The 23616-nt window shown below is 39.1% G+C and overlaps 1 protein-coding gene across 1 annotated transcript in view; it reads left to right on the top strand.

Moving 5' to 3' along the window:
* The window catches only part of SPIDR (scaffold protein involved in DNA repair), a 195816-nt gene that overhangs the window by 46644 nt on the left and 125556 nt on the right, over positions 1-23616 (top strand). The window contains exons 6-7 of the mRNA XM_054284814.1: positions 5333-5589; positions 14756-14856. Coding sequence (XP_054140789.1) covers positions 5333-5589; positions 14756-14856 — 358 coding nt within the window. The remainder of the gene's footprint in view (positions 1-5332; positions 5590-14755; positions 14857-23616) is intronic.

Below are 23616 nucleotides of genomic sequence, written 5' to 3'. Positions count from 1 at the left end.
CCCTCTAGAGTGAAAATAGCTAGTTTACCAAGATTAGTATTCCAAATTATTTCTCAAGCTGCTAGGAAAGTATATTTGGCATAGACTTCAGTGCTTCAGTTAAAGCTTCAGAAAACAGAGAGCTTTGAAGAGAATTGCAAGCTTTAAATCCTTTGTATCTTTAATTATCTTTATAGCACTGAATAATATCCTGTACTATCTGTGTGCACAATGCTTGAATTAATTTTGTGTTGATTAATTAAGGGAAAACTTCTTTTCTTTTACCTTTACCCTACTCCCTGTAATCCTGCAAGCCAGCTTCTGGTGGAGTTAGCTTCGAGCATTCATTAGCATAGCCTGGGCCTTTGACATACTGCGCTAGTGATTTATGCTTGTGAATATTCATTGTGCTAAATCCAGTGGTTTTTCTGCTCACTCTTGTTTTTTGGAGAGTACCATGCAAGATACAAAGTCTCCTTGGAATCCATAGCCAGCTGCCTGGAGTAGAAGTTGGCTGCATTTGAATCTCTTTGCGGGCATGACAGCAAAGTACCTGCAGTGCAAATGCAGGGAAGACTGGATAAAGGAGAAGGCAGTAGGGTAGTCACCAGAGCTCACTGTGTGTTTGTTAACACTGGTCATACTGTTGATACTGGTCAGCTTCCACCATCCTGAGAGCTGTCATGAGAGGGCAGGTAGGGGAATTGCAGATCAAGTCTGAAAAACGTGAGAGAATCACGAAAGGGAAAAAGCTAGTCCATGAAAGAACAGGCGGGGGGTAAGAGAAAGTGCTTCCAGAACCAGAGGCAAAGATACGTGAATGGACAAGCAGGAGGGAGAAGCCACAAGATTAATTTTACTCTGTATGTACTGTGATCAGAGCCTGAAACTCTGAAATACTGTTTCTGACATAACTTGGCTCTGTGACCTTGAGAAAGCCTGGTTCCCTAAGGGTGCTCTGAGAAACACTTACAGTTCTGCCATTTGAGCTAGGCTGTGGTAGGATAATAGGAGGGAAGACTTTTATATTATTTAGGGAAGGAAATGACAGACTAAGTGACCTCTATCTGCAAAAAGTTCTATCAATGTCTATATAGAATTTGATATGTGTTTTTTGTCTGTAAGACACTGCAGCATGCTGAAGTGTCTTAGTTTCAGCTGATAAACTTGTTCATAGTATCTGTGAACTCTTACTGAACATCTTATCTGCAAAGTATCTTCATATCTACTGGGAAATATTTACAATATTAACTGAATGTATGCAACTGAACAAATGGAAGTGTTTAATGGCTACAAAGGTGAGGTGTGGATACTGATGTTTTTCTGCAGAAATCACTGAGTAATGTATCTTGGGAGAAGAGACAAGGGAGATAAGAAGCCCACACAACTGCTCATCACCTTGCCTCTGATTAGCAATCACTGTCTGAGAGCCTTTTAAAAAAAATACAGATTTATTATTTATTTTAATAGGGTTGATCTGTTAGCTTTCTCTTTGTACAAAAAGCTTTGTAAGGTTCTGTTTTCTGTGCTAAAGCTGGAAGCTCCAAATGGAAATGTAACACTTCTCATGTTAACTTACTGCTATTTTATTGATAAAAAATATCAAGTGCTTATTTAACTCATCAAATACAGATTTTACTTGCTTCCATCACTATTGAAGTGAAAAGGTGATTTTTTCAGGCCTTGTAGAAGCAAACATTGTGCAGATTGCCAAGGTACTGCCAGAGAACTCACAGGGTGTTCAGCAAGAGGTAAGCTGAAGCAAATCTCTTGAGGCTGAGGGAGGGAATACTTGGTCACAGATGTAACAGCATGGTATCTTCTGTGCTGCATGTGTGCAAAATCTATGTGCTTGTGGAATGCCATCTTCATTCCACTGAAGTCAAGAGTTTTGTGTTTGAACAATTTGGGCTAGGATTTTAGGGTTTCTGTGGTTTGTTTTTTGGTATTTTTTTGTTCTTAGTGAATGCAAATTGATATGGGCAAATACACGCACTTTAGCAATCTTAGCTGTTTAGTTGGGATTTGCTGTTTCTCATTTTGGTTTCTATTTTTACATGTATACCATCCTCTTTGTTAACTAGTGTGAGTGCTGTTAGTGCTGTCAAAAATATATAATTAGTTAATTAATCTTGAGAGCTCTTTCTCTTTTGATGCATTTTGATTTTAAAAATGTTTAACCTTAAAATATTGGGTCCTGGATGCTCCAATACAGTACTCAATGACTTCTTTACTTCCCTGTAGTCAAGTCTTAACAGAAAAAATGGCGATAGCCTGTGTATTTATACTTGTCATTTCCCTTAAAAGGAAGAGCCATAAAACGGGAGCATTTGTAGCTTTTCAGATGACACAGTCACAGAGAAAATAGATTTATTTTAAAATCAAACAAAATGAACTATGTTTATTGTTTTAGTGGTAAAGATTGAGGTCAACCTCTGATTATTTTTTTTTTTCAGTCAGCCCCTGGATATAGACAAGTGGCTAGCATGATGTAGAAGAGGGTGTTGTGAAAAGGCTGTCATTGGAAATATATCTATATCTTAGTGAACAGTCTACTACAAAATATTTGGAGATATTGGGATATATGGGAGACAGTAATGAAAATCCTCTGGATCGGGGATTATTACATTGGGATCAGCGGTCAGAGGAAGAAATTAGGTGGGGAAACTGAGCCTGTGTGTGGTGGGAAACACTGTTCTCTCAGGCACTGTAACCTAAATTACTATATTTCAAAATAATTAGCCATGTGGGAAACCAGTTTTAATTTGACAATTCTTTGTGCTTAGCAGTGGTGCTCTTCTGAAACTCTAAAAATGCAGAAGAAAAACATGATATTGCTGGGGATATTATTAAAAAAAAATCAACAAAATAACAACAAAACTCCTAGAAATTCTTCTTTGTGATGTTTAAGATGTTGATAAAAAAATGAAGAATTTCTTCACTATTTATCAAGGATTGTTTTAAAGTGAATCAAAGAAATAATTTTTTTTGCCAGCTTTTCCCCACCATATTGTTGGTAGGCTTGCCAGCTTGTTTACTGGATACTTGAAAAATCGTGTTTGATGTGTGTTTTGAAAATATTTTTCTCTTTAGACTAGAATTCTGATTATTGCTACAGTTAAAAAATGTACAGAATTGGAAGGCTAAGTTTTTGTTCTTTGTTTTTCTTCTGCATTTTTAGAGTTTCCTCTTTAAAAAAAATTTCCAACTGACCAATTAAAAAATCATCAACAACAAAAAACACTAACAAGCAGACAAAACAAAAACCCCAAAGTACAGTTTCCTTGGGGAAGTTCAGTCTAAACAAGTATACAGTAATATTAGCAGAAATTATTTATTAGACAATCTTTAGTTAGGAAAGCTTCTTAACGCTTAAACAGTCCGTGGGATTAAAACGTGCTTAATTTAAAGCACTTCCCAAGGGCTTTTCTCATTTGCATTTCACTCGCTCAGAGAACTTCAGGTTCACATCCATTTTTTTAGGTGCAGTGGATATCATAGCTATTTGAGAAAAATTAAAGCATTCCTAAAGCAAGTGAGTGCATTGGAATGGTGTTTTAAGAATGAAGTGCTTGCTTACTGCTTTCAGAGTCTTTGAAATCTTTTATTTCTGGCTCATTTCCAATATGGAAGGAGTTTGTTTTCAGAGAAATATTGTTGCCAAGGGACAGATGTTGACTGTGTTGTGTTTAAAGCAGACTGATATTAATTGCATTCTTTTAGCTATTCTACTTCTCTGGGTAGCTTTAAAAGGTCCTTCCAGTTTCCAGAGTACTTAGGTAAGCCCTCGGAACATGAACACAGTGTCTCGGCATTTACGTGAAAAATGTATCAGAGAACTGGCAAGAGCTGAACTTATTTTTGTGCACAGTTGAGAAATGCTGTTTTCAGATGATTGCACTAATTAATAACATGGAACAGCTTTAGCAAATTTAGTGAATGCTGTGATTTCCCTCCCTTTCCTCTTTCGCCTTTCAAGTCTTTATCCGAGCCAGTTGTCAAACAACCTGTGTGGAGCATTACTTACTGCATTTCACCAGAGGAATGGGGTAATTTTTTTCTGTGGTTGAGGCAGCATGGTCTGGAGCAATGTCAGCCTTTGGGGTTTCCCAGTTTCCCACTGATAATGCAAAGTTAATATTTTGTGTTCGGGGTTTTGGTTCTTTCAAGGTCAGTCTGAGTAACTTGCCTTGCCTTGTCTACAGTTTTATGCCAGCTTACTTGAGCTGGCCTAGTGCTGGTTGGTCCCAGTGACAGGACTGTCACTGCCCCACCAGAACCTGCAGACAGTGTTGGTTTCGTTGTTTTGGGTTTTTTTCAACTAGCTCCTGAAGACTGAGCCCATCTCATGTTTCTTAGTCCTCTGCCTATTTCAGTGGTTTAGATCATTTTGTTCTGTACTTGGTAAAATGTCACTTTCCAAGTATTTTTGCTTAATACTCAGTACTTTAAGCAACACTGGGTCAAGAGAACATAATGCATGTAACAGCTGTGTAGAGCTCACCTTAGGGAGCCAACCCAGTAACCTTAACCTGCTTCTGCAGGAGCCCTGGAGGGGAGCAAAATGAGCTCAGCCAAAGCAGGTGAATTTCCCCCCAGCCCTCTTCTCAGCCTTCCATGTCTCTACAGAGTTGTTTTTTCTGCCTTCTCATCCTCTCACACTTCCCTTCTCAGTGTGTCCTGTGAGTTTCTGGTAGAAGAGCTCCAGTGAGGTTCTGTGGGGCTGAACTCCAGCCCTGCTGGCTCCCAGCCCCGACTGCTGAGCAGTGATCCATCTTCCTTGGAGCCACCTGGAGACAGCCCAACAGCTTATGCTCAACTTTTGAAACCTTCCTGGGAAGCTGTAGGCCTGCTGGATATGAAGGCCTGCTTTGGTGTTCAAAATGATGTTTAAACAAAAGGTTACATATGTGACACCTACAAGCTGTCAGTAGAGGCATGTGTTTCTTCCTTCCATTCAGACTATGGAAGCTGACCTTCCTGTTTGCTTGAATCCCAATATAAAAGCTCTCTTTCTTTCAGCTTCAGTCATGATCTCTATCACTCATTAGCCTCTCTCTGCTTCCCTCAAAATTTGCCTTAGATAAAAACGTTAGCCTGATTCTCCACACCTAGTTATTTAAAAACCCTAAATGTTTCTCATCTCAGTTGTCCCTCAAGAGATGATCCTCATGTTCAGGAGTTGATATTGACTGACAGAAGATCCCTGTGCATTTACAGTGAAGTTGTCCAAGTTATATTAATAAATTGGCATTCCATTTGTGGGTTACTGGGTAACATAAACCTGCCTACATAAATCTGTACCCCCTCATTAGCATTCTGTTCTAACAGCTTTTTGTCTTTATTCGTTTAGGCAATTTCGACAGAAATATCTGAGTACTCCTCCGATAACGACAGCCTGGGAGGAGGAGAGGTGACCCTGGCCACCACCACTCCAGGATCCAGTAAGGGAATACAGCCAGGGCCAGGAGGGGACGCGGGGGATGTCCCAGCACGACAGGCCAGCGAGTGGCTGAGGTCAGCACAGGCCCTTCTCCGCACGCCGGGGAAGCCGGCAGGAAGGGCCCCCAGAGCCCCCACCGAGTCTGCCAAGAAGAGGAAGCTGCTGAGGTAAATGGACTGCCCACCTCAAGGAATTCTTTATGGCTGTTTATTCTTAAATTATAAGCAAAACAATACCTGCCAAAGTGTTGGAGTGTGTTTCAAGGGTAAACATTTTAGAGATGCAAATACGAAAAACTTAAAGAATGTCATTTATCTGTACACAAGCAAAAATGGCAAGAAATAATAAATTTAAAATCTCTGGTGAAAGCTCTCAATCTTGAACTCCTGTTAAAATTGATTTTTGCACTTCTGATAATGCTTAACAGATGTGTGAGTGGACATACTTCTATTCTAGCTTCTAATAATTTCATTGCTTTGTGCCTCTCAAGAAATTCTGCAAAAATTCTGCACTTCAGGTTTTAGGATATTTTTTTTTGGTCCTCTCCAGATTTGTCAGTGCAAAATTATCCAAAATAATGTAGGAAAGGAGTGGATGAGCAGTAGTTCCGATGAGCGTAGGACAGAGCATTATGTAGGTAATGGGAGGATGTATTCCTAAGGTGAAATTTAAGTGTCTGTGACTAAGTTAAATACATTAGAAAAATATGTAACTGCTGAAAGAAAGTAGCCTGAGATGGAGCAGTTGAAGCCTGATGTTCTAGCTAATTACAATGCAGAAATGGCCACTTGCTATATTGAATTAATGAAAGTTGTGTTAACTTAAATGGTATATGTGAAGTTATGCCTCAAGCTGTGGAGACCACAATTACAAATGGTGCTGCTCTACATCCCTATTGTTGTTTTAACAATGTGCTTCTCTTACAGCTGAATCTATGTACAGTAATCAGTCAATTACTTAAACAGTAAATATTCAGTTAATAGGCATACCTTATTTTTCTCTGAAATATTCTTGGCTATTTCAAAATGCTGTCTGAGGAAACAGGTTTGGAAGTCCTAATTACTGAGGATGTCTATACTTAAAAGTGCTTTGCTTATGCAATCAAGCTTTATTTCTTGTCACTTTAGAAAACATGCATACGCAGCTGTACTAGGTCAGACCACAGCTGTAACCCCCAAAAATTCCTTATAGTGGCCAAAAGCAAGTACGTGTGAATGTAATAGAAACAGGACAAGTGTACAGTGGTATTTTGCCCAGGTGCTCTTCCAGCTTTGAGCAATTCCTGAGCTGAGGTTTGTTACCATTAGTGGGTTTGTCTTTTTCTAAATTCCAGCTTCATTTGATGACCTTTACTGTCAACAGTCTAAATGCAAAAAATGTTTTCTGGGAAAGATACTCTGACAAAAGTGTATAAGAGAATAGATTGCTTTAAAAACAAACAAAACAAAAAGACCAAACCATCCACAATTATATAGAATGTAATCTGTCTGGAGTGGCAGGAGGAACAGAGCTTGCAGGGCTTTTTACCTTCCGTCCTGTGGTTCCACTTTGGATTCCTTTGGGAAGAGGGAAGCAGGCAGGAAATTCCTTAGTTATGAGTGTTGTTTATCTAGTTATTTTGCTCATCCAGGTAATTGTCATCTTTTCACTCTTCCTGTTCAGGGCATTAATTCCATGTGTCTCTCCCATCCTTCCTTTTACTGCTGACAGAGAACATTTTCATTGGTGTGATAGCAGTGGATGTAAGTTTGCATCCTCAATAGGAAAGCACAGGTTTTCTGTGCTGTGGATTGAAGGCCATTTTGGGGAAAGGTTTGCCAGCTTCTTGACTGATTGAGTGACAATCCCTTCTTTGTGGTTAAATAGCTAAAAGCTACAAAGCAGTCATGGCCTTGTCATTTCTCCTTCCTTCCTACCTCTGCTGCAGCTCAAGGCCGCAGCAGAAAGAGCAGTAAGCAGGGGAATCATCCTGAAGCTGGATCTGGCCCGTGGGCTCCCATGTGGATGGACCATTTGGAACTGCTCAGGAGGTGGAAGAGAGCCACGGGTCTCTGCTTAGCTGGGCTCTCTTTCTCCAGGCCAGTGCCCAGGGAAGCATGGGCTGAGCAGAGATGGTGCAGGTGTTGCAAAGCTGCCATCTTCCTGTGGGAATTCCTGTGCGGGATGTTCAACTCCAAATCCACAATGTATTCTGTATGCTTTTTTCCTGGAGGAGTCCTTATGTAGGTAGAGTAGGTCTCCTCTCATTTTGTTTCCCCTTTTAAGAAAATAGAAAATATTTATATTTTTATATCTCTCTGCTGTTTGACATGTGTAAATCTATCTTCAAAAGTAGATATGTATTTTCAAGAAATTTTAGCTTATATTTTCTGTAGAAATCTTAGTCATGTTACAACCTACATTTATCTTTGCATTGCCTGATTGGAGCTATGCCTCTGTTACATCAATAGGTACATTTTTCTGTGCAACTTCAAAGAAACCCCCCTAAGATATCCCCCCTAAACCCCCAAATCCCAAGCAAAACCAAACCAAATCAAGAAAAGAGCCTTAACAGTCTCTGGAAAAATTCAGATAAATTCCTTTCTACTGTCCTCTCTTCCTGGAAACCTCCTGGTGCTGAAATGGAAATGGGTAGTTGCCTGGATGGGAGGAAAGAGTATTGTTTGTTTGACCCTATTACAGCTGCAGCTGTCATACACTAAAAAAATTGAGATGCAACCAAAGCAACAGAAATCTTCAGATATAAGCTAATTATGGATGATTAAAATAATTTTTTGTGATCCTGGCATTGGCAATTTGACTGTAAATTCAACATCTTTGAGTGTAAATAAAATGAGAAGCCCATCTATGTCCCCAGATCAACATGCACAATATACAGTGCTGCTGCTGCTGAGCCAGATTTGAAGGGGCATGTTGCAATTCTCCTCTGTTAGGGGTTAACTGGGGTTTTGGAAGACAATTGGTGTCTGAAGGCAAGAATGATGTGGTGAAAGCAATTTCTCCCCCACCATATCCACTGCCAGATTTTCATGTTTACTTGTATCCCTGTAATGTTAGTTTTTGTTTACAAAAGTGTCCTAGGTAAAGATTATTCTTCTTTCTGCCATGGTCCCTAGGGGAGAGCAGGTAGTCTGGGTGGTGGGGTTTGTCCTTCAGGGGTGTTGGTGGCTCTGAAGAGTTGTGCTGTGGGAGATTCCAGTTTGTCACACTGGAAGCAAAGCAGATAATTTCTCACTCACAGCCATCAATGCCACTGCTTGGGACATCCTCCCCTTCAACACTGATATATTATGTGGCTGTGTAGTTGCCTTCCTCTGTTTAAACAAGCCTGTTGGTGGATGCAGTGGGAATACATAATTGTCCCAGGTGCACTGCCAGATCCATGGCCTTGGACTGCAGCTGTGAGCTCCTAAGTGAGTTGAGGATTGGGTGCTGCTGGTGGTACCTGGTACTGAGATGAACAGCCGTGGTGATCAGGTCAAGAGGGGTTGGGTTTGCATGCTCGTACCCTTTTTCCATCCCAAAGCTTCACTTTCTCAGGTTGAGTCAGCACTTCATGAGGAAATTATGTAAATAATTTGTAAACCTGGTGGAGGGAGTATATATTGCAAAGAGCAGTTTTTAAGTAGCTCTTCTTGTTACATTTGAAGTCCATGTAAATGCTATGGGGTGAAATGTCTAAACTGTATTAGTTCCAATTCTTTCAAAGTTTCTGTGTGAAAGAATGGAGGAATGTAGAGTATTGCAAGTTTTAACATTTATTACATGGATTAAACAAATAACTGGGTCAATTCAGTATTTGTAGAGAAGAAAACTCAAAATGCATGTACTCAGCTTCTCTTGTCTGCAAGTAAACCTTTCTTAAATGTTTTCTGAGTTGTTTACTTTTTCCATTAAGATTTTATTTTCACCAGAAAAAAGTCTGTGGTTATTGTAGGAAATAAATGTCTTAAGTTACAAAATGTTAACTCTGCATCTAAATCTGTCATGTTGCAAGAGCTTATAGTTCTGAAGAATAAGCTTTAGCTTTTTGTTTGGTTTTTTAAATACTTGAGTGGCTGTTTATAGTTCAAGAGAAACAGGATTTCCCAAGATTTTATTTTAAATTATCTTATATCTGCTTGTATGCAGACCACATACAAATCTGATCAGCTAAAATTAACTTTCGTTATCAAAAGAGGAGAAAATTACAGAATGTCCTGGTACTATGTGCAGTAAATGAAGCCCAGTTGTTACATGAGGCCAACTGAGGTCCTGAAAATAAAGGAAATTGCCAAGGGAAGAGGGAGCTGGCACAAATGAAGCAGACTTTTACTCTAAAATTTGGACTATTCCTTCTTTACATGCATCCACAAGTGGCATGTGGGTGTAACAACAACGGACTAGCCCTTTGGACGGTCATGTTCTTATGCTAATTTTAACTATTTCTATAACTATTTAACTTTTCTTTGCTAGTGAATTTCTTGTTGGATTAGGAAAATATAAATGAAAAATATCATGGCTACAGTACAGATGACTTGTCATCACTGGCAGTGTACACAGTAAAATTATTTTGCCCTTAGAGAAAGTTAAATTGTATTTTCTCTTTTAGAAAGCGTAGATGGTTTCACTCGGCCAAATGTTTGGTGCTAATGGGGTAAAAAAGGGCCATGTTTGTCATTGGTCACAGCTTCATGAGGGAGAAGTCCTGCTTGTAAACCCTTCTATGACAGGATAGCCCGTCCAACTGATCTAGTAAAGCCAGTAGATGTGATCTTTTTGGACTTCAAAAGCAAAACTTTTGGTACTGTCTGTCACAGTACCCTCCTGACCAAATGTCCAGCACACAGCTGGATAGCCATGCTCAGTGATGGGTGAGATGCTGGCTCACAGGTTGGGCACAAAGGTTACAGTGAATGGGGTGATCAGGCTGGGGTCTGGTCACCAGAGGGGTTCTGCAGGGCTCCATCCTCAGCCCACTTCTCTTCAACATCTTCATTAACCACTGGGATGCAGGATTCAAAGGACACTAAGTGAGTTTGCCAATGACACTAAATTAGGGAGTGCTGTAAACTCTCTTGAGGGCAGAGAGGCCCTGCAGAGAGACCTGGACAAATGAGAGGACTGGGCAATCACCAACTACACAAAGTTTAACAAGGGCAAGTGCCGGATTCTGCACCTGGGATGGGGCAATCCTGGTTCTGTGTGCAGACTGGAGAATGACTTGCTGGAAGGCAGGGCTGCAGAGAGGGACCTGGGGGTCCTGGTCACTGGCAATTTGAACATGAGCCAGTGGGGCCTTTTTTATTTCTTCCACAAGTGCCCCATGGAGTGGAAAGGAGTCTAAAGGGACAGCTGAGTGTCAGTTACTTCACCAGTTAATGTAAAAGTAGGAGAGAAGATTTCCCCTTGCTTTGAAATGAGAGAAGATGGAAATTGCTCAATCTTGAGATGGGGATATATATTTGTTTTGAATTATGTGGAGTCCTGTGTATACTGTGTACAACTCAGTAAAGAGTGTTGACTTCAAATTAAGTCTATAAAGAAGTAAACTTGGATGAATAGGGGGTTATTTTTGGTAAGTGCCCTGCTGAATGAAAACCTTAGTAAATGAACACAAGGAGATCTCCAACACTTCAGAAAGATTGAAAATTACTTTTCAAAATACAGCAGGGTCACTAATGCTCTTTTGTTGTTTCTTTCTATTAACCTCATTGGAGTTGGGAGATAGGAACAAGCCTGGAAGTCACAGGTCAGGCTCAGTATTACTTTTTGGTCATAGCTGTCACAAAACTCTTCAGTCTTGCTGTTAAAGTTTGAGGGTAGGGCAACTACCAGAACCTGAGCTGTTGTACAGGATGCTGAGCTTTCTTATGGTCATCAAAGCTGTTTTTCTTGTGGATGTTGTTGGACATAGACAGTACAGGTGATGTGTTGTTTTAAATACAGTATTTCAACAAGCTCAGATTTAGTATGGAAATAGGACATGAATTGCTGCTTTTAAGTCTGTCTGCCTTCAGGGAATTAAAGGAACAAAATAGTTGTACTGAAAGTTCTGTGATTAAAAATAAAAAGGTTGTGGGCAGTGGAGATTGTATCTGAGCAGCTTGACTTCACCAAACAGCCTTTGCATTAACAATTTGCCAAATGTATTCAATTTCCTCATATTAAACCTTTTAGGGGGCAAGTTTGAAGTGCTGGTCAGGAAAGTATACATCCTAAACTAGATTTTATTATTTCAATAAAATGGTTTGTCAGTTCCCTTGATTACAGAGTTGATACATTAGTAATCATATTTGCCAGTTTTATACACATACCCTCCAGAAGTTGGCTTGCCTCTTACTGCCCAGCCAGGAGTGACTCTGCCTCTGTACAGTTCACACTATGACAGTTCATGCACTAGTGTTTTACAGTGGGAGCATCTGTACTCTTTTGGAAGGAATGAGTGGTTTTCAAATGCTGTTGTCAGCAAATCTGTTACCTTGTGTACCAGAAATCACCTTTTCCTTTGTTTTATATGTTTGAGCTAAAAAGGGAGTTGATCCTCATGGGTTGTGTTGGTGTTTAACATCCTTTGTTACTACCTTTTTAAAAGAAACAAACCATAAAGTACCAACTGTTGCTCTGGCCATACAAAGTCTTTCTGTGCATGCCATGTCCTTGAACTGTGCTTTCTAATTTCATGAGCTATGAAACAGTATAAAAACAACATTTCCAATGACCAGCTGAGAACCTCTCATAAATGCATTCTTAGTTATATTTTGTTTTCTGCAACCAAACAGAGGCAAATTGCTTTATGATGTTTTCTGTTTAAACTATTTTTAACCACATTTGGAATGTGAATGGAAGGATGATGCTTAATAAATATCAGTGCACTTAGCACAGAGGGCTACTAAGGAAAGTTGGTGTTTTACTTTTCATGGACCTTTGTGATAAGTGGTGTCCTAATGCAGTCATGGTGAGCAAATTAGTAATGAAATTGTGAGCATCAGTGGAACCCTCCTGGTAGTCATATCAGGCCTGAGACAGTAATGATGTCTTGTTGTTGAATGCAGTAGCCATGGAATCAGAAACTTGCTTTCTTTCCTTCATGCTACAAGGCATTCCTGCCATAGGTGTAACAGTAGTGGGCTTGGAGGAGAGTAGGAACTGATTGACTGGACACAACCATAGCCCTGCTCAGGAAAAAGGGGGAAATTAGGCTGTAAGCCAATAATAACTGCTCTCTTCTGCAGATACTTTAAGGCTTTCTTACACTTTGAACAAATAAGATCGATTTCTCTGCCTGGCATCTGTGGAGGGAATGAAGTAGAACACTCATGTTGTTGAACAGTTTTCTTTCAGCAAAACAAGTGCTTGAGCTACTGACTGTGTAGTGTGTTGCTACAGTCCAACCACAGAGTGCAGATGCAGACTCATGCATGCAAGACTTTTAAACAAGCAATCTGAAAATGCATTTTACTGCTGCAATTTTAAGCCTAGCTGCGCTGGCATCTACCAATTCCAGCATGGCTCATGTAGGCCACCCAGCCAAGCTGAGTTACATCTGCATCTGAGAATGGTTCCCTGGTAAGAAGAGGAACGAGGTGGACAGTTTGTTGGAGTCTGTAGAGCTGTTTGCCCACAAGTGTTGTGGTGTGGTAGTGCTTCACTGCTCAGGTTTGGGGGGAAATGTGGGTGAACACAGTGTTATCAGCAGAGTAGGTTGTCTTGTATGAAATCTTGTACTTGACTGTGCTGTTCTTAGAACCAAAGCTTCCGTTGCACTTCTGTATTAGTTGTGAGTCTTAAAGTCCTTGCTGAAACCAGGACTAAACAAGGTTGTTAAGCTTACTTGGAACTTCACTGAGCCTAATATTTTCTAAACATTTTTGTTTGTTTTCCTTCTTAATATAGCACGGTTCATAGCTTGTTAAGTGTGGGTTCATAGCTTATTAATTCTGGGTTCTCTGTTTTGAGGCTTTGGGATTTTCTTTCCTCCCTGCCTGGCACCAGCCATAGAGATGTAGAAATGTAAACTTCAAAACTTCTAGAGGTCATTTTGACTTAAATAAGGCTCTTGTAGTTCAGAGTTCATTCTGTGATCTACTACTTAGGTGTTTAGCCATTGTATCTGAAAATCCTTGTGATGATTATAATTTTGCAAAGGATATAGTTGTTCACTAAAAATTCAGCTGACACTGCTAACTGCTTTTTATAAAATGCGTTGACTTGTCCATAAATGAAATTTTTTAATAACTGGTAACTGAAGAGAGATTTATTTTATTATTTTTACAACTCACCTGAAGTCCTGCTTAACCTTTTTAGCTCCTTCTCAGTTTCCACAGGTGTGTGTCTTCCCAGTTTCACATTTATTATGTGAGCTTTTCCAAGCTATTTGTCTTTTTTCACTAAGCCAAAAAATGTTCATCATGCACACAAACAGTCATAAGGTGGTTGTATGCTATCTCTGTTGATTCCTAAACCAGTTTAACTCAAGGACACATTTCACCTTGGTAGAAATCTTTATTAATATTTTTGGTAGTACTTGTGGAGAAACTTTACACTGCAACAAAAGACTGAAGTAGGTCTTTATGCAAATAACTTCTTTGAAGCCAAAGAAAAATGCTCAAACACTCCCACAGTAGTCCAGAGCTCTTTGTAGTAGCCCAAAGACAGCTTCCAACACATACATCTTCTTGTTCTTAAAAGTGAGAAATTATGTCTCCTGGCTTTGAATCCAAGGGTAGGAATTGCTTTAGTGTTACCTTAAGTGTATTTGTGCTAGATGCCACTCCTCTGCTCCTCACCTTGGGAATGCTAAATTAATTTCGTCTTGGAGAGTGTTCAGACCACTGAAACTGCACACTTGACCCAGCTTGTGAAATGAATCATAGGGTCAAGTATGGGTAAAAGAATATTTTTGTGATCACTCCTTGCCAACAGACAAACAAATCTGTGAGGGAAAAGAAAACCCAACCTGTTATAACTAGTGGTTACACTGGTTTGTTTTGAATTTGCAACTGTCTCTGGTTTCTAATAGGATCTGTTCATAAGTGCAAGGAAAAGTTTTTTTACACTCCTTATACTGGAGACATGACTGAAAACATGAAGATTTTGAACACCATATACTGAAAACGTTTTGTTGCATATATTGACCCTAAGTGTATGTTTTGTTGGGAGTAACTCTGTTGGAAAGCTCAAAACTGGGAAAACTAATCTACAAAACATGGTTTTCCTGTATGATTCTGTTTCCAAGGGTCAAATCATACATACATATATATATACACACATATACATTTGTCCCGTGGCTTTTTATTTGGCAAACCAAATACTGATTCCTGGCAAAACTGAGCATTCCTTTATTCTCTGCAGAGGCGGGTTAGCTGAGAGGTTGTGTCGGCTCCAGAACAGAGAAAGATCTGCCATTAGCTTCTGGAGGCATCAGTGTCTTTCAGATGATAAAATCCCCTCAGGTAAGACATAACACAATGTCACTGTCAAAGTATTATACCTACATGTATGTATCTATGGCCTATGTAGGGGGAAAAGTGAAGTTTATATTATTTGCTGGTCTTTCCTGACTTGGGTTTAATGCTATAGTGATGGTCTTCTGAGCTAATAATTGCATTTCTGGTAATTATGAAGGTTTCTAACAACTCAGTCATCATTTCAATGTATCAGGTAAAGGGTATATTTTAAGTATCCTCCATCTAAGTTTTTCACAGCTCCTTGATTTCCAGCATCACTTGAAAAAATAGTGTTTTCAGCAGATTGTAGGACAATTCAAGTTTTAATTTATGGGTGTTCAGATTTTTTTTGGTGGCATTTTTTCTTTCTTTATAATCAACCTTTCCTCTTGTTGTTTTTGCTTTGTGATCACTTCTTGACAACAAACAAACAAACAAATGGATAAAAATTTATGGGTAAGGGCTGAAATTGTGAGTGGCACTAAGTGTGAACAAATAGTGCACAACTATGAAATGAGTGTGAAACATAACTACAGTGTGCACATCACTTAGAAACAAACAGTGAGAGTCATGCAAATTAGTACTGGTGACTGATAGCACCATCTTTCAGTAGTGTTTATTGAGAGGTAATGGATTCATAGAGTTTAAGTATAAAGAAGTAGTTAAGTTTTTTAATCAGCTTCTGTCTGTGTGACTATAGTCTACAAAATGTCACGTATTTATTCTGTATTAAGCCAACTGCTTGTTTTTGAGCATATATTGACTTGCATTTATTTTTCAGAAAGTCCTCTGGTCTTAATTTGAAAACACATGGATAAGTGTATCTAAGTGAATCTATAATTTACTTTGAGAGTTTGTCCCCAGTTCTACTCCCAAATTTTTGAAGGTGATTTTTCTTCCAAATCTGAATTTGTCTGGCTTCAGTTCCCCTCTTTTGTTTCTTGTTTCTCCTTTAAAGAGCCCTTTAGTATGTGACATTTTCCCTTTCTGGCACTTGCATAGCAAAACCTCTGCTGCCTCACAGTTTTCATAAACTAAACAGACTGAGCTTTTTAAGGGTCTCTAAAGCATTTTTATCAGTGTTCAAGTGACTTTCATGGCTTTTTGCTGTACCTTTTGAACTTTTCAGAAGGGTCTTAAGAACCAGGATAGCAATTCTATGTGTTCTTCATACAATGCATAGCAATTCTACGTGTTTAGTGTCATTAAAATCATTGGCCAGGTCCAGATTCACTTCTCAGCCTCCAGGATATTCGAGGCCTGTGAGAAGTGTTTGAGTCTGGTTTGGCTTTGGTCACAGCACGGTGCTGGGACTTTACCTGGAATTGATTGTCCAGTATGATTTTTGAACCTCCACAGCTATTTTTTTCTGAGATGCTGTTTCCCACTCTCCAGCTACTCTTTCTGCTTCTTCTGCCTAAACACAGGGAAGTATTTGTGCTGTATCGTGGCTGATTTTACTTAAGTAGTACAGCTAACCATGCAGTTCAGGTCACTGTATATCCAAAGCCTGTCCTCTTTTAGTCACAGATTTGCTTGAGTTTGTGGTATTCACACAGTTATGTCACTGATAAAACAATAGCATGAATGTTTACTTGTGAGTCCTGCTGGAACTGCTGTTACTCAGTTGTAATTCTCCACTGCTAAAAAGTCTAACTGTAATTCACAAAGTTAGCTCTCAGGATTTTAATTTCTTTTGCATTCCACTCAAAGGGTGCATTACTCATAGTGAAAATAGTTGATTTTTCATAAGAAGGTTGTATGATTTATAGTTACACCCAAACTCTTGGCTAAAGCTTGGTCTGAGTTTCTCACTGGAGTTTTAGAGGGCTTACATCCCTTGTCCATTTGCATGGTGTGTGTTCACAATGCCGCCCATGCAGAATAGCACGTTGTATTTCTGACCTTAATTCCTTACTTATTTTTCCAGCCGCTTTGCCTAGATCTGATGTCAGGCTAGTTGGTCCCCAGTTATTGTAAGCCACTTTGTTTACCCTTCCTGAACAGTAGCACAATATCATCATCCTTTGAGTCTTCTGGAATTTCACCAGTATCTGAATACACTCTAGAAAGTGACATCAGGGAAGCAGAGATGTCTTTAGCCAGCTCTTTCTAGAAATGTTATGCTGAGAATTGTACAGGCATGCTTACTTAAAACCATGAGAGGTTACTTCATCATTCTTATGTGGTGTGAGGACATCCTGTCACTGCTTCTCAAGTATGGGCCAGAAATAGATATTGAACATGCTTGCCTTTTTAAATAAAATTAACATTTTTAATGCACTTTGTAGTAACAGACCTCCAACATTGCTAATATTCTTTTTGTCCTAGTTTCACATGTGTCATTGCAAAACCTTGTGTTTGGCTGCTCACCATTTTGTTAAACCAACTTCTAGGCTGAAATATTCCATGCTAAACATCTGCCCCTGGCTGAATTCCTTTCTTTGATTCTTCTTTTTTCTTTCAGAAAATGAGTCAGAATTCGTTAGCATTTTATGAGAAAAAAGGCTATGGGAAAATACCTTGCTCTATTCTTAAGTACATTTAAAGAATTCTGATGAGTGTCTTTAAGATGATTTCGTTTTGGCAGAAGATTAACTGTTTCTGGGATATGCCTTTTCCATCATAACAAAAAATGTACAAGAAGTCTTTAGGACAAACTACTGTTTCATTTACCCTGCAAGCATTTGCTACAATTTCTGGAAAATGCTGAACCTGCCATAAATTTAGAAATACACTTTAACTCCACAGCTTCAATTTCACTTGCAATTCTCAATCCTTATTCCAAAGTATGATGATTATAAAATAATCATTAAAATAGCTGTGATAATATTTTGGGGATACTTCTTCATCTAGAGCAAAATTTATTTTTGATAGTTGTATTCTTAGAACAGCCATGTTTTGTAACACCAAAATGAAATTGGTGTTTTGTTTGGAGAACATCAGTTGGAATGGTTGAAATTTTAGTAATGTAACTAGATAACCTTCTCTTTGCTTCTAGTCAGGAATGTGAAGTGTCAGCACAGCAAATGCATGCCACTTTCAGCTTTCATCTCTTCAGGTTCAAGTTAAGGCTTTCTCACTAATCTAAGAATCTTCTTGAATTTTTTTTCCCCTCTGTTTTGCCCAGTAACATTTCTAAGCCAGACTGTTTCCAGGACTGTTTCTGACTTCGGCACAGAGTTAGAGGAAAGAACTTTTCAAATAACAAACTCATTTGAGTCACTAAAGAATCCTGAAGATTAATGTGGAGGATTGAAGTAACTTAGTTGCTGGGAGAGCTGTCACGTCATTTTGGATATCCCATAGACATGCAGACCAGAAGTTCTTTGCTAAAGCAGCAGGGAGCAATTTCAAATGAGATTGGTTTAAAGTCCTCCTTACGTATGAGATTTAAGGAAAAATGTTTCCAGAAGTTCCAGCTGTCACTCCTGTTAGACATTTCAAACTGCAGAATTTCATGCCTTTATTTTGCTGTTGCTTTTAGGTTGTATCCATGTCCATACTACTGAAACCCCCCTAGTTTTCAGCTTTTTTTTTTTTTTTTTTTTTAAATCCTGTCTGTTACCTCCCTGACCCCTTTCTGTAAGTAACCATTGTGGTTTGGCTGCCTCTTGGTCACTGGGATGAATCACTGCCCAGAAGAGAGCACCTCCTTTCAGAGAGCACGCACTTTCTGGTGTTTATGCAGCACACAGGGTCTCACTTTGGCTGACTCATTCTGCAGGGTAGCAGAAACCTTTGTGCTTTCTCAGATTTTGACAATTTTGGGACACAGTCACATTCTGCAGCTGGTCCCTGTGTTGGGATAGGCACTCACTAAGGACATGGGTTTCTGCAAGGTGAATCCCACTTCTGTAAATCAAGGTAACCATACCAGGCAGAGTTCTGAAGGGAGGGAAGACCAGAGTTTGCCCGTGCTCCACAGCATTGTCTGGATGCTCTCTGTGGTTCAGCTCTAACAGAGGCAAATGTCAGGCTCTGCCACAAGTCCAAAATTTTCTGTTCTTCACAAGATGTAAGAGGGGGGCTGAGGTGCAGGCCATGTAACAGCGAGTCTCTGATCAGCCAAGCTGATGGTTTGAGGGTCTCTGCAAGGGCTTGTAGACCATTAGCAGGCTTTATTCTGTATGCAGTGCTGCAACTTCCCCATGAAGTTTCCTGTTTGGGCAAAGAGGAGATCTGGACAGCTGAAAGAGAGAGAGGAAAAAAAACCAAACCCACAACAAAAACCCAAACCTTTTTCCTGTCAACATCTGCTGGAAGAAAAAACAGTGGTTTTCTGAGTTACATTTAGACAACCTTCCTGTCTATAGGCGGGGACACTAATAATATTTAAAGCAAAGTCATGTAGATTCCTACTGTAACTTCTGAAATTCTGCTTTTCTGTAAATCCTACCTTCCATTGGTTTTGTTTGTCTTGCAGCTATCATCAAAGCAGTTCTTTACCTTAAATGCAGAACCATTTTATTCTCTAGCATTTGTAATCTGGTGCAAGATTTGGTATTTGTTGATCCAAGGTTAAGATTCATGATTATGTTACAACCGAATTTGAGTATTAAACTGACAATAAAACAAAACCATGGATCTTTCCTTCCAAACTGCTCCTTCCTCACAGGGAAAAGTGACCTTCAAGGGGCAACAAATTTTCAGTTTACTGAGGCAAATGGAATGCATGAGAGGAAGAGGGTGAAGCCCTGGAGATGAGGACAGGGTTTCATGTCACACATTTTCAGGAAGCCTGAAAGGGTTACAGAAGAGGATGTAAACAATCTCTCCCTCTTTTCCAGTTTCATTGACTAGTTAAGATGATGGGAAGAAATTATTTTAGCATCTTGAATGCCAAGAAATTTGTAGTTGATGAAGAAAACATGGGTTTCCTTTACTGTGTAAAATTCTTCTAAAAAGACAGAAATATGAGATTTGCTAGTTGTCGCTTATTTCTTAGTTCTCGATAGTTTGTTTTATTACTTAAGAGTTAATGCAATAAATTAGAGGCATGGCAAGAGGCCGTTTTTTTTTCCTAGCCAACTATCTGAACTTGTTACAGCATTGGAAAGGAAAAAATCAAAAGTAAGTTTGTCTTCTTCAAGCAAGAATTCTTTGTATTGTTTTTGTTTTCCTATGAGAAACAATAATGACATGCATAGTCTCTTCAAGTAGCTTACATATGTTCTTATAAAGAATTTGTAGTGTTTAAAGCACAGCCAAATTCAGCAGACCTTTAAAAATTTATATAAATGTGGCAAGAAGCCATCATGACTATGAGAGACTCAGTGTGTTTCTAAGAAAAATCTTCTTGAATGGCTTCAGAAGTTACCAGCCCAGGAAGAATAACAACATGTATAGATCAGAACAGCAACCAGATGGTTTTGTACAGGCTGTGAAAACCTTGAAACCCAGACCTGGCTTTCAGCATTGACTTTGAATTACAAGGGTCTGCTTGGTATCTACCTGCTTGCTGAGTTTGTTATGCCTGCACCTGCAAGTTGTACATGAGGGAGGAGAAAGAACAATAATGGGATGCCAAGCAAAAGAATGTTTTTGTTTTGATTTGTGTCTGTAATTTGACATTTATACTTTTTACGCTTAAGAATGAAAGTAAAACTTTGTGGCTTGAAGCAGAAAGTGGTTGGCTATTCTTCCACTGCAGATAGTATGTGATGTCCCAGGAGAGTGTCTACTAACTGCAGTTTTGGAACCACATTTAACAATTAGAAGTTAAATTATGTTGGGATGAAATAATGCCTTTGAAAAACAACTGAGTGAGACAAATTTGGAAGAGTGTTGCTAGTTTGTTTTAATAAACAAAGCATGAAGTGGAATTTTCTTTGTTTCCTTTATAATTCCATAATGTGTATTTGACCTATTCATCTGAACCAAAGGCAAAGAGTGACTTTCATTCTTTGTGCAGTGAGTACTATTCCCAGCCTTAATTGCCCACAATTCTTTGTACTTTCAGTGGGAAAGTTTATTTTATAAAAGCTTTTACCTAAGATTAGTAGAAATTTGACTTATGTGTAACACCTGTATTTTGCATGCTGCATATTTCTAAAGAATTTCCCAGTTAAGAGAAAGTATAACTTAACTTCTCAACCATGTGTTTTACTGTTTCTCAACAGTAAAAAATTGCTTCTAAACTGCAGTTCATGTATACTATTTGTTTGATAGCTCTTTGAGCAAAAGTAACAGTAATTTGTTTTTCTTAAAAGTCCTTTCCCCATATCATTCAGATATCACTAAGATAAAGAATTGTTTCTGTTTAGCTGATAAGAACAAGTTGCCTTCATTATTTTTGCACAAAACATGTATTTGTTAGCAGGTTTTCACATACTAATGTGGCTTCAGGCAAGCTCATCTTCCTCCCTTGTGTCTTCTTATGAGTTTGTAATGGCTTTATTCAGAAAGCTCTACTTGCATAAGGGTAATTTTTAAATTTATCTGAAAGGAAGGTGGTGAAAGAGTCTTCCTTTTGCCTCTTGTCGTGCTTGCTTGGTCTTTTTTATCCATGTGACTTGTGGCTGAGGAATTTTATTTTGTCAGTCTTACTTTTCATGATAGTTTATACTTGTAGGTATGCATATGGTCCTTATTACTATAGACTTTTTATTATCACCATAGTAATAATTTCCACTCCATTCTTCTTCATGTTTGGATATAAGTTGGGTTTTTTTCTGTGATGCTCAGTGGAGCAGAGCCATTCACTGCTTGGCATTTTCCTATGCTTCAGTTTTCTTTTGTGTTTCTAAGTGGTCTGTGTTGTTGTAGTTCACTATTCTCTGCATTGGTGCTGTGGCCTTTATGAACTGATATCTGCCTTGTGTGATGTGATTGTTACATTCAGTTAGATTCAGATGGGCACATCACATCCTTCAGCCCTGGGGGTGAGATACATTCTTACAACATGGCAAGACTTTTAAATTTTCAGGAAGAATGGAAAATTGAAAAATTCAAGAGTATCTGCTGTCATAGACTAAACTTGGCTTTGTTTTGCTCTTGTTGATGTGATGGTGTTACGGTTGGTTCTGGTGGTCTGATATGCATGGAGGTGCACTGCCTATCCCAGCTGACACGTTCACACCATGCAGAATTCAGTTTGCGGTCCTGAAACACTTTGTCTCACTCTGTAGGTCTTGTAGAGATTGCTCTGCTGCTGGAGTTCTACTGACCAGCTCTAAAGAGTTTCTTCCCTTGAGAACTTTCCATTTAAGGCTACAGGTGCTTTTTTGGAACACTTGAGCAGTAGCATTTTAGCAAAATTCACTGAAGTGGGGTGAAACTGTGTGCAGTCTTACCGATATTGACATTTGCTGCATTTCCATACATCAAGCATCATGGATCCTCTCCTTGCAGTGTGTTCAGCTTCCTGTCGCTGTGTCACTAGAGAAACATAAAATATGTGGCTCCCAAGAGATCATAATTTCTATATTTTCCTCCTCATTTGTCTTCCTTATTGGTAGTTACAGAGTTATTAAAACAAACTTTAGAGTTGTATTTCAGGCACTGAAGCCAGAATGTCTGAACATTTGTTTTTTTTAAATTGTGCTCCTCAATGTTTTTTTCATTCTCTTGTCTCCAAACTGGTTTTTAGTTGTTGAGAGTCAAAGCAGGCTGGCTTTCTTAGCCTGGCTCCTAGGCTGCCCTTGGCATGGTCAGTGCATCATCTGTGACCATGTACATTCAGTGCTGTTGTGGCTTAAATATATGTGTCTGCTGTGAATCCACTGTGTTAGGTCTGAAGATTAGGGGCATTCAGTCTGCCAGACACTGTAGAGTCATCTGAAGTCTTCAAAGGCTCAACACCTCAGGATCTATGAGCTCCAAAGGAATGGGGAGCTTTCTTTTGCCCTTCCCCCCAGTCCCCTTTTTTTTTTTTTTTCCTTCTTTTTGTTTCTTTTTAACCCTTCTGGAATTCAGAGTAAATGCAGAACATCTGCAAAGCAATGCATCAAAATATATTTTGATGTCATGGTGTGTGACGTGGTATATGGCTGAAGGGCAGCATCTCCCTGTGTACTAAAGTAATAAACAAAAATGAAAATAAGTACCCAAGGAAACTGATGCATTCAGTGTGAAATTGGTTTGTTCATCTCCCAGGCACTGGAATTATCTTTGAGCTACTTCATGTCTGGGTTGCAAATTGGAGTGAGAAACCAACATCTCAGAGGACACCTGGAATTAACTAATTAACTGTGTATGTCAGAGTGGATCTCTTAGGTGGTTAAACCAAAGTGCCTCTAGCTTAGGATCCTGTTTCTGCCAGTGACAAGAGCTATCAAAATACCTAGAAAAAAATGATAAAATGGCTAACACTTGATAATATTTTCCCAAAATATTCTCCCAAATACCTCCTACAGATCTCTGACTCAGGGACTTTGTAAACCAGAGTTACTGTCTGTGTTCTTAGTAGGTCTAAATAAGTTTTTCTCCTACCAGAAAGTTACTGGTTGTTTTTCTGAACCCATGCATACAACATAGACCTGTTGTGATCACACTATTATGGATCATCAGGCTTTTTTGGAAATTATGCCCAAGATCATTGCCAGGTTTGCTCCATTACTACTTTTGCTGAAAAGACTTTTCCCTGTGATATCAAATGTTCTGCTAATAGCAGAAATGTGAGGTTGATGTTCCATTTGCCCAGATTTGGATCAGGATTTCTTCATCTTTGTCAGAGCTTCTTGTTTCTTGACTGGGAGGTGAGGGAGATTCTTATCAATCACAGCAAGGCTTCACCAAAGATGCTTCCTTGCTTAAATGGTTCAT

This window comes from Melozone crissalis, unplaced genomic scaffold (genome assembly GCF_028551555.1).
Source record: "Melozone crissalis strain CALT ecotype California unplaced genomic scaffold, PUWL_Pcris_2 ptg000042l_1, whole genome shotgun sequence".
NCBI classification, from domain to species: Eukaryota; Metazoa; Chordata; class Aves; order Passeriformes; family Passerellidae; genus Melozone; species Melozone crissalis.
The sequence above is the reverse complement of the archived record's forward strand: the minus strand, read 5'-3'. Positions and strand labels throughout refer to the sequence as shown.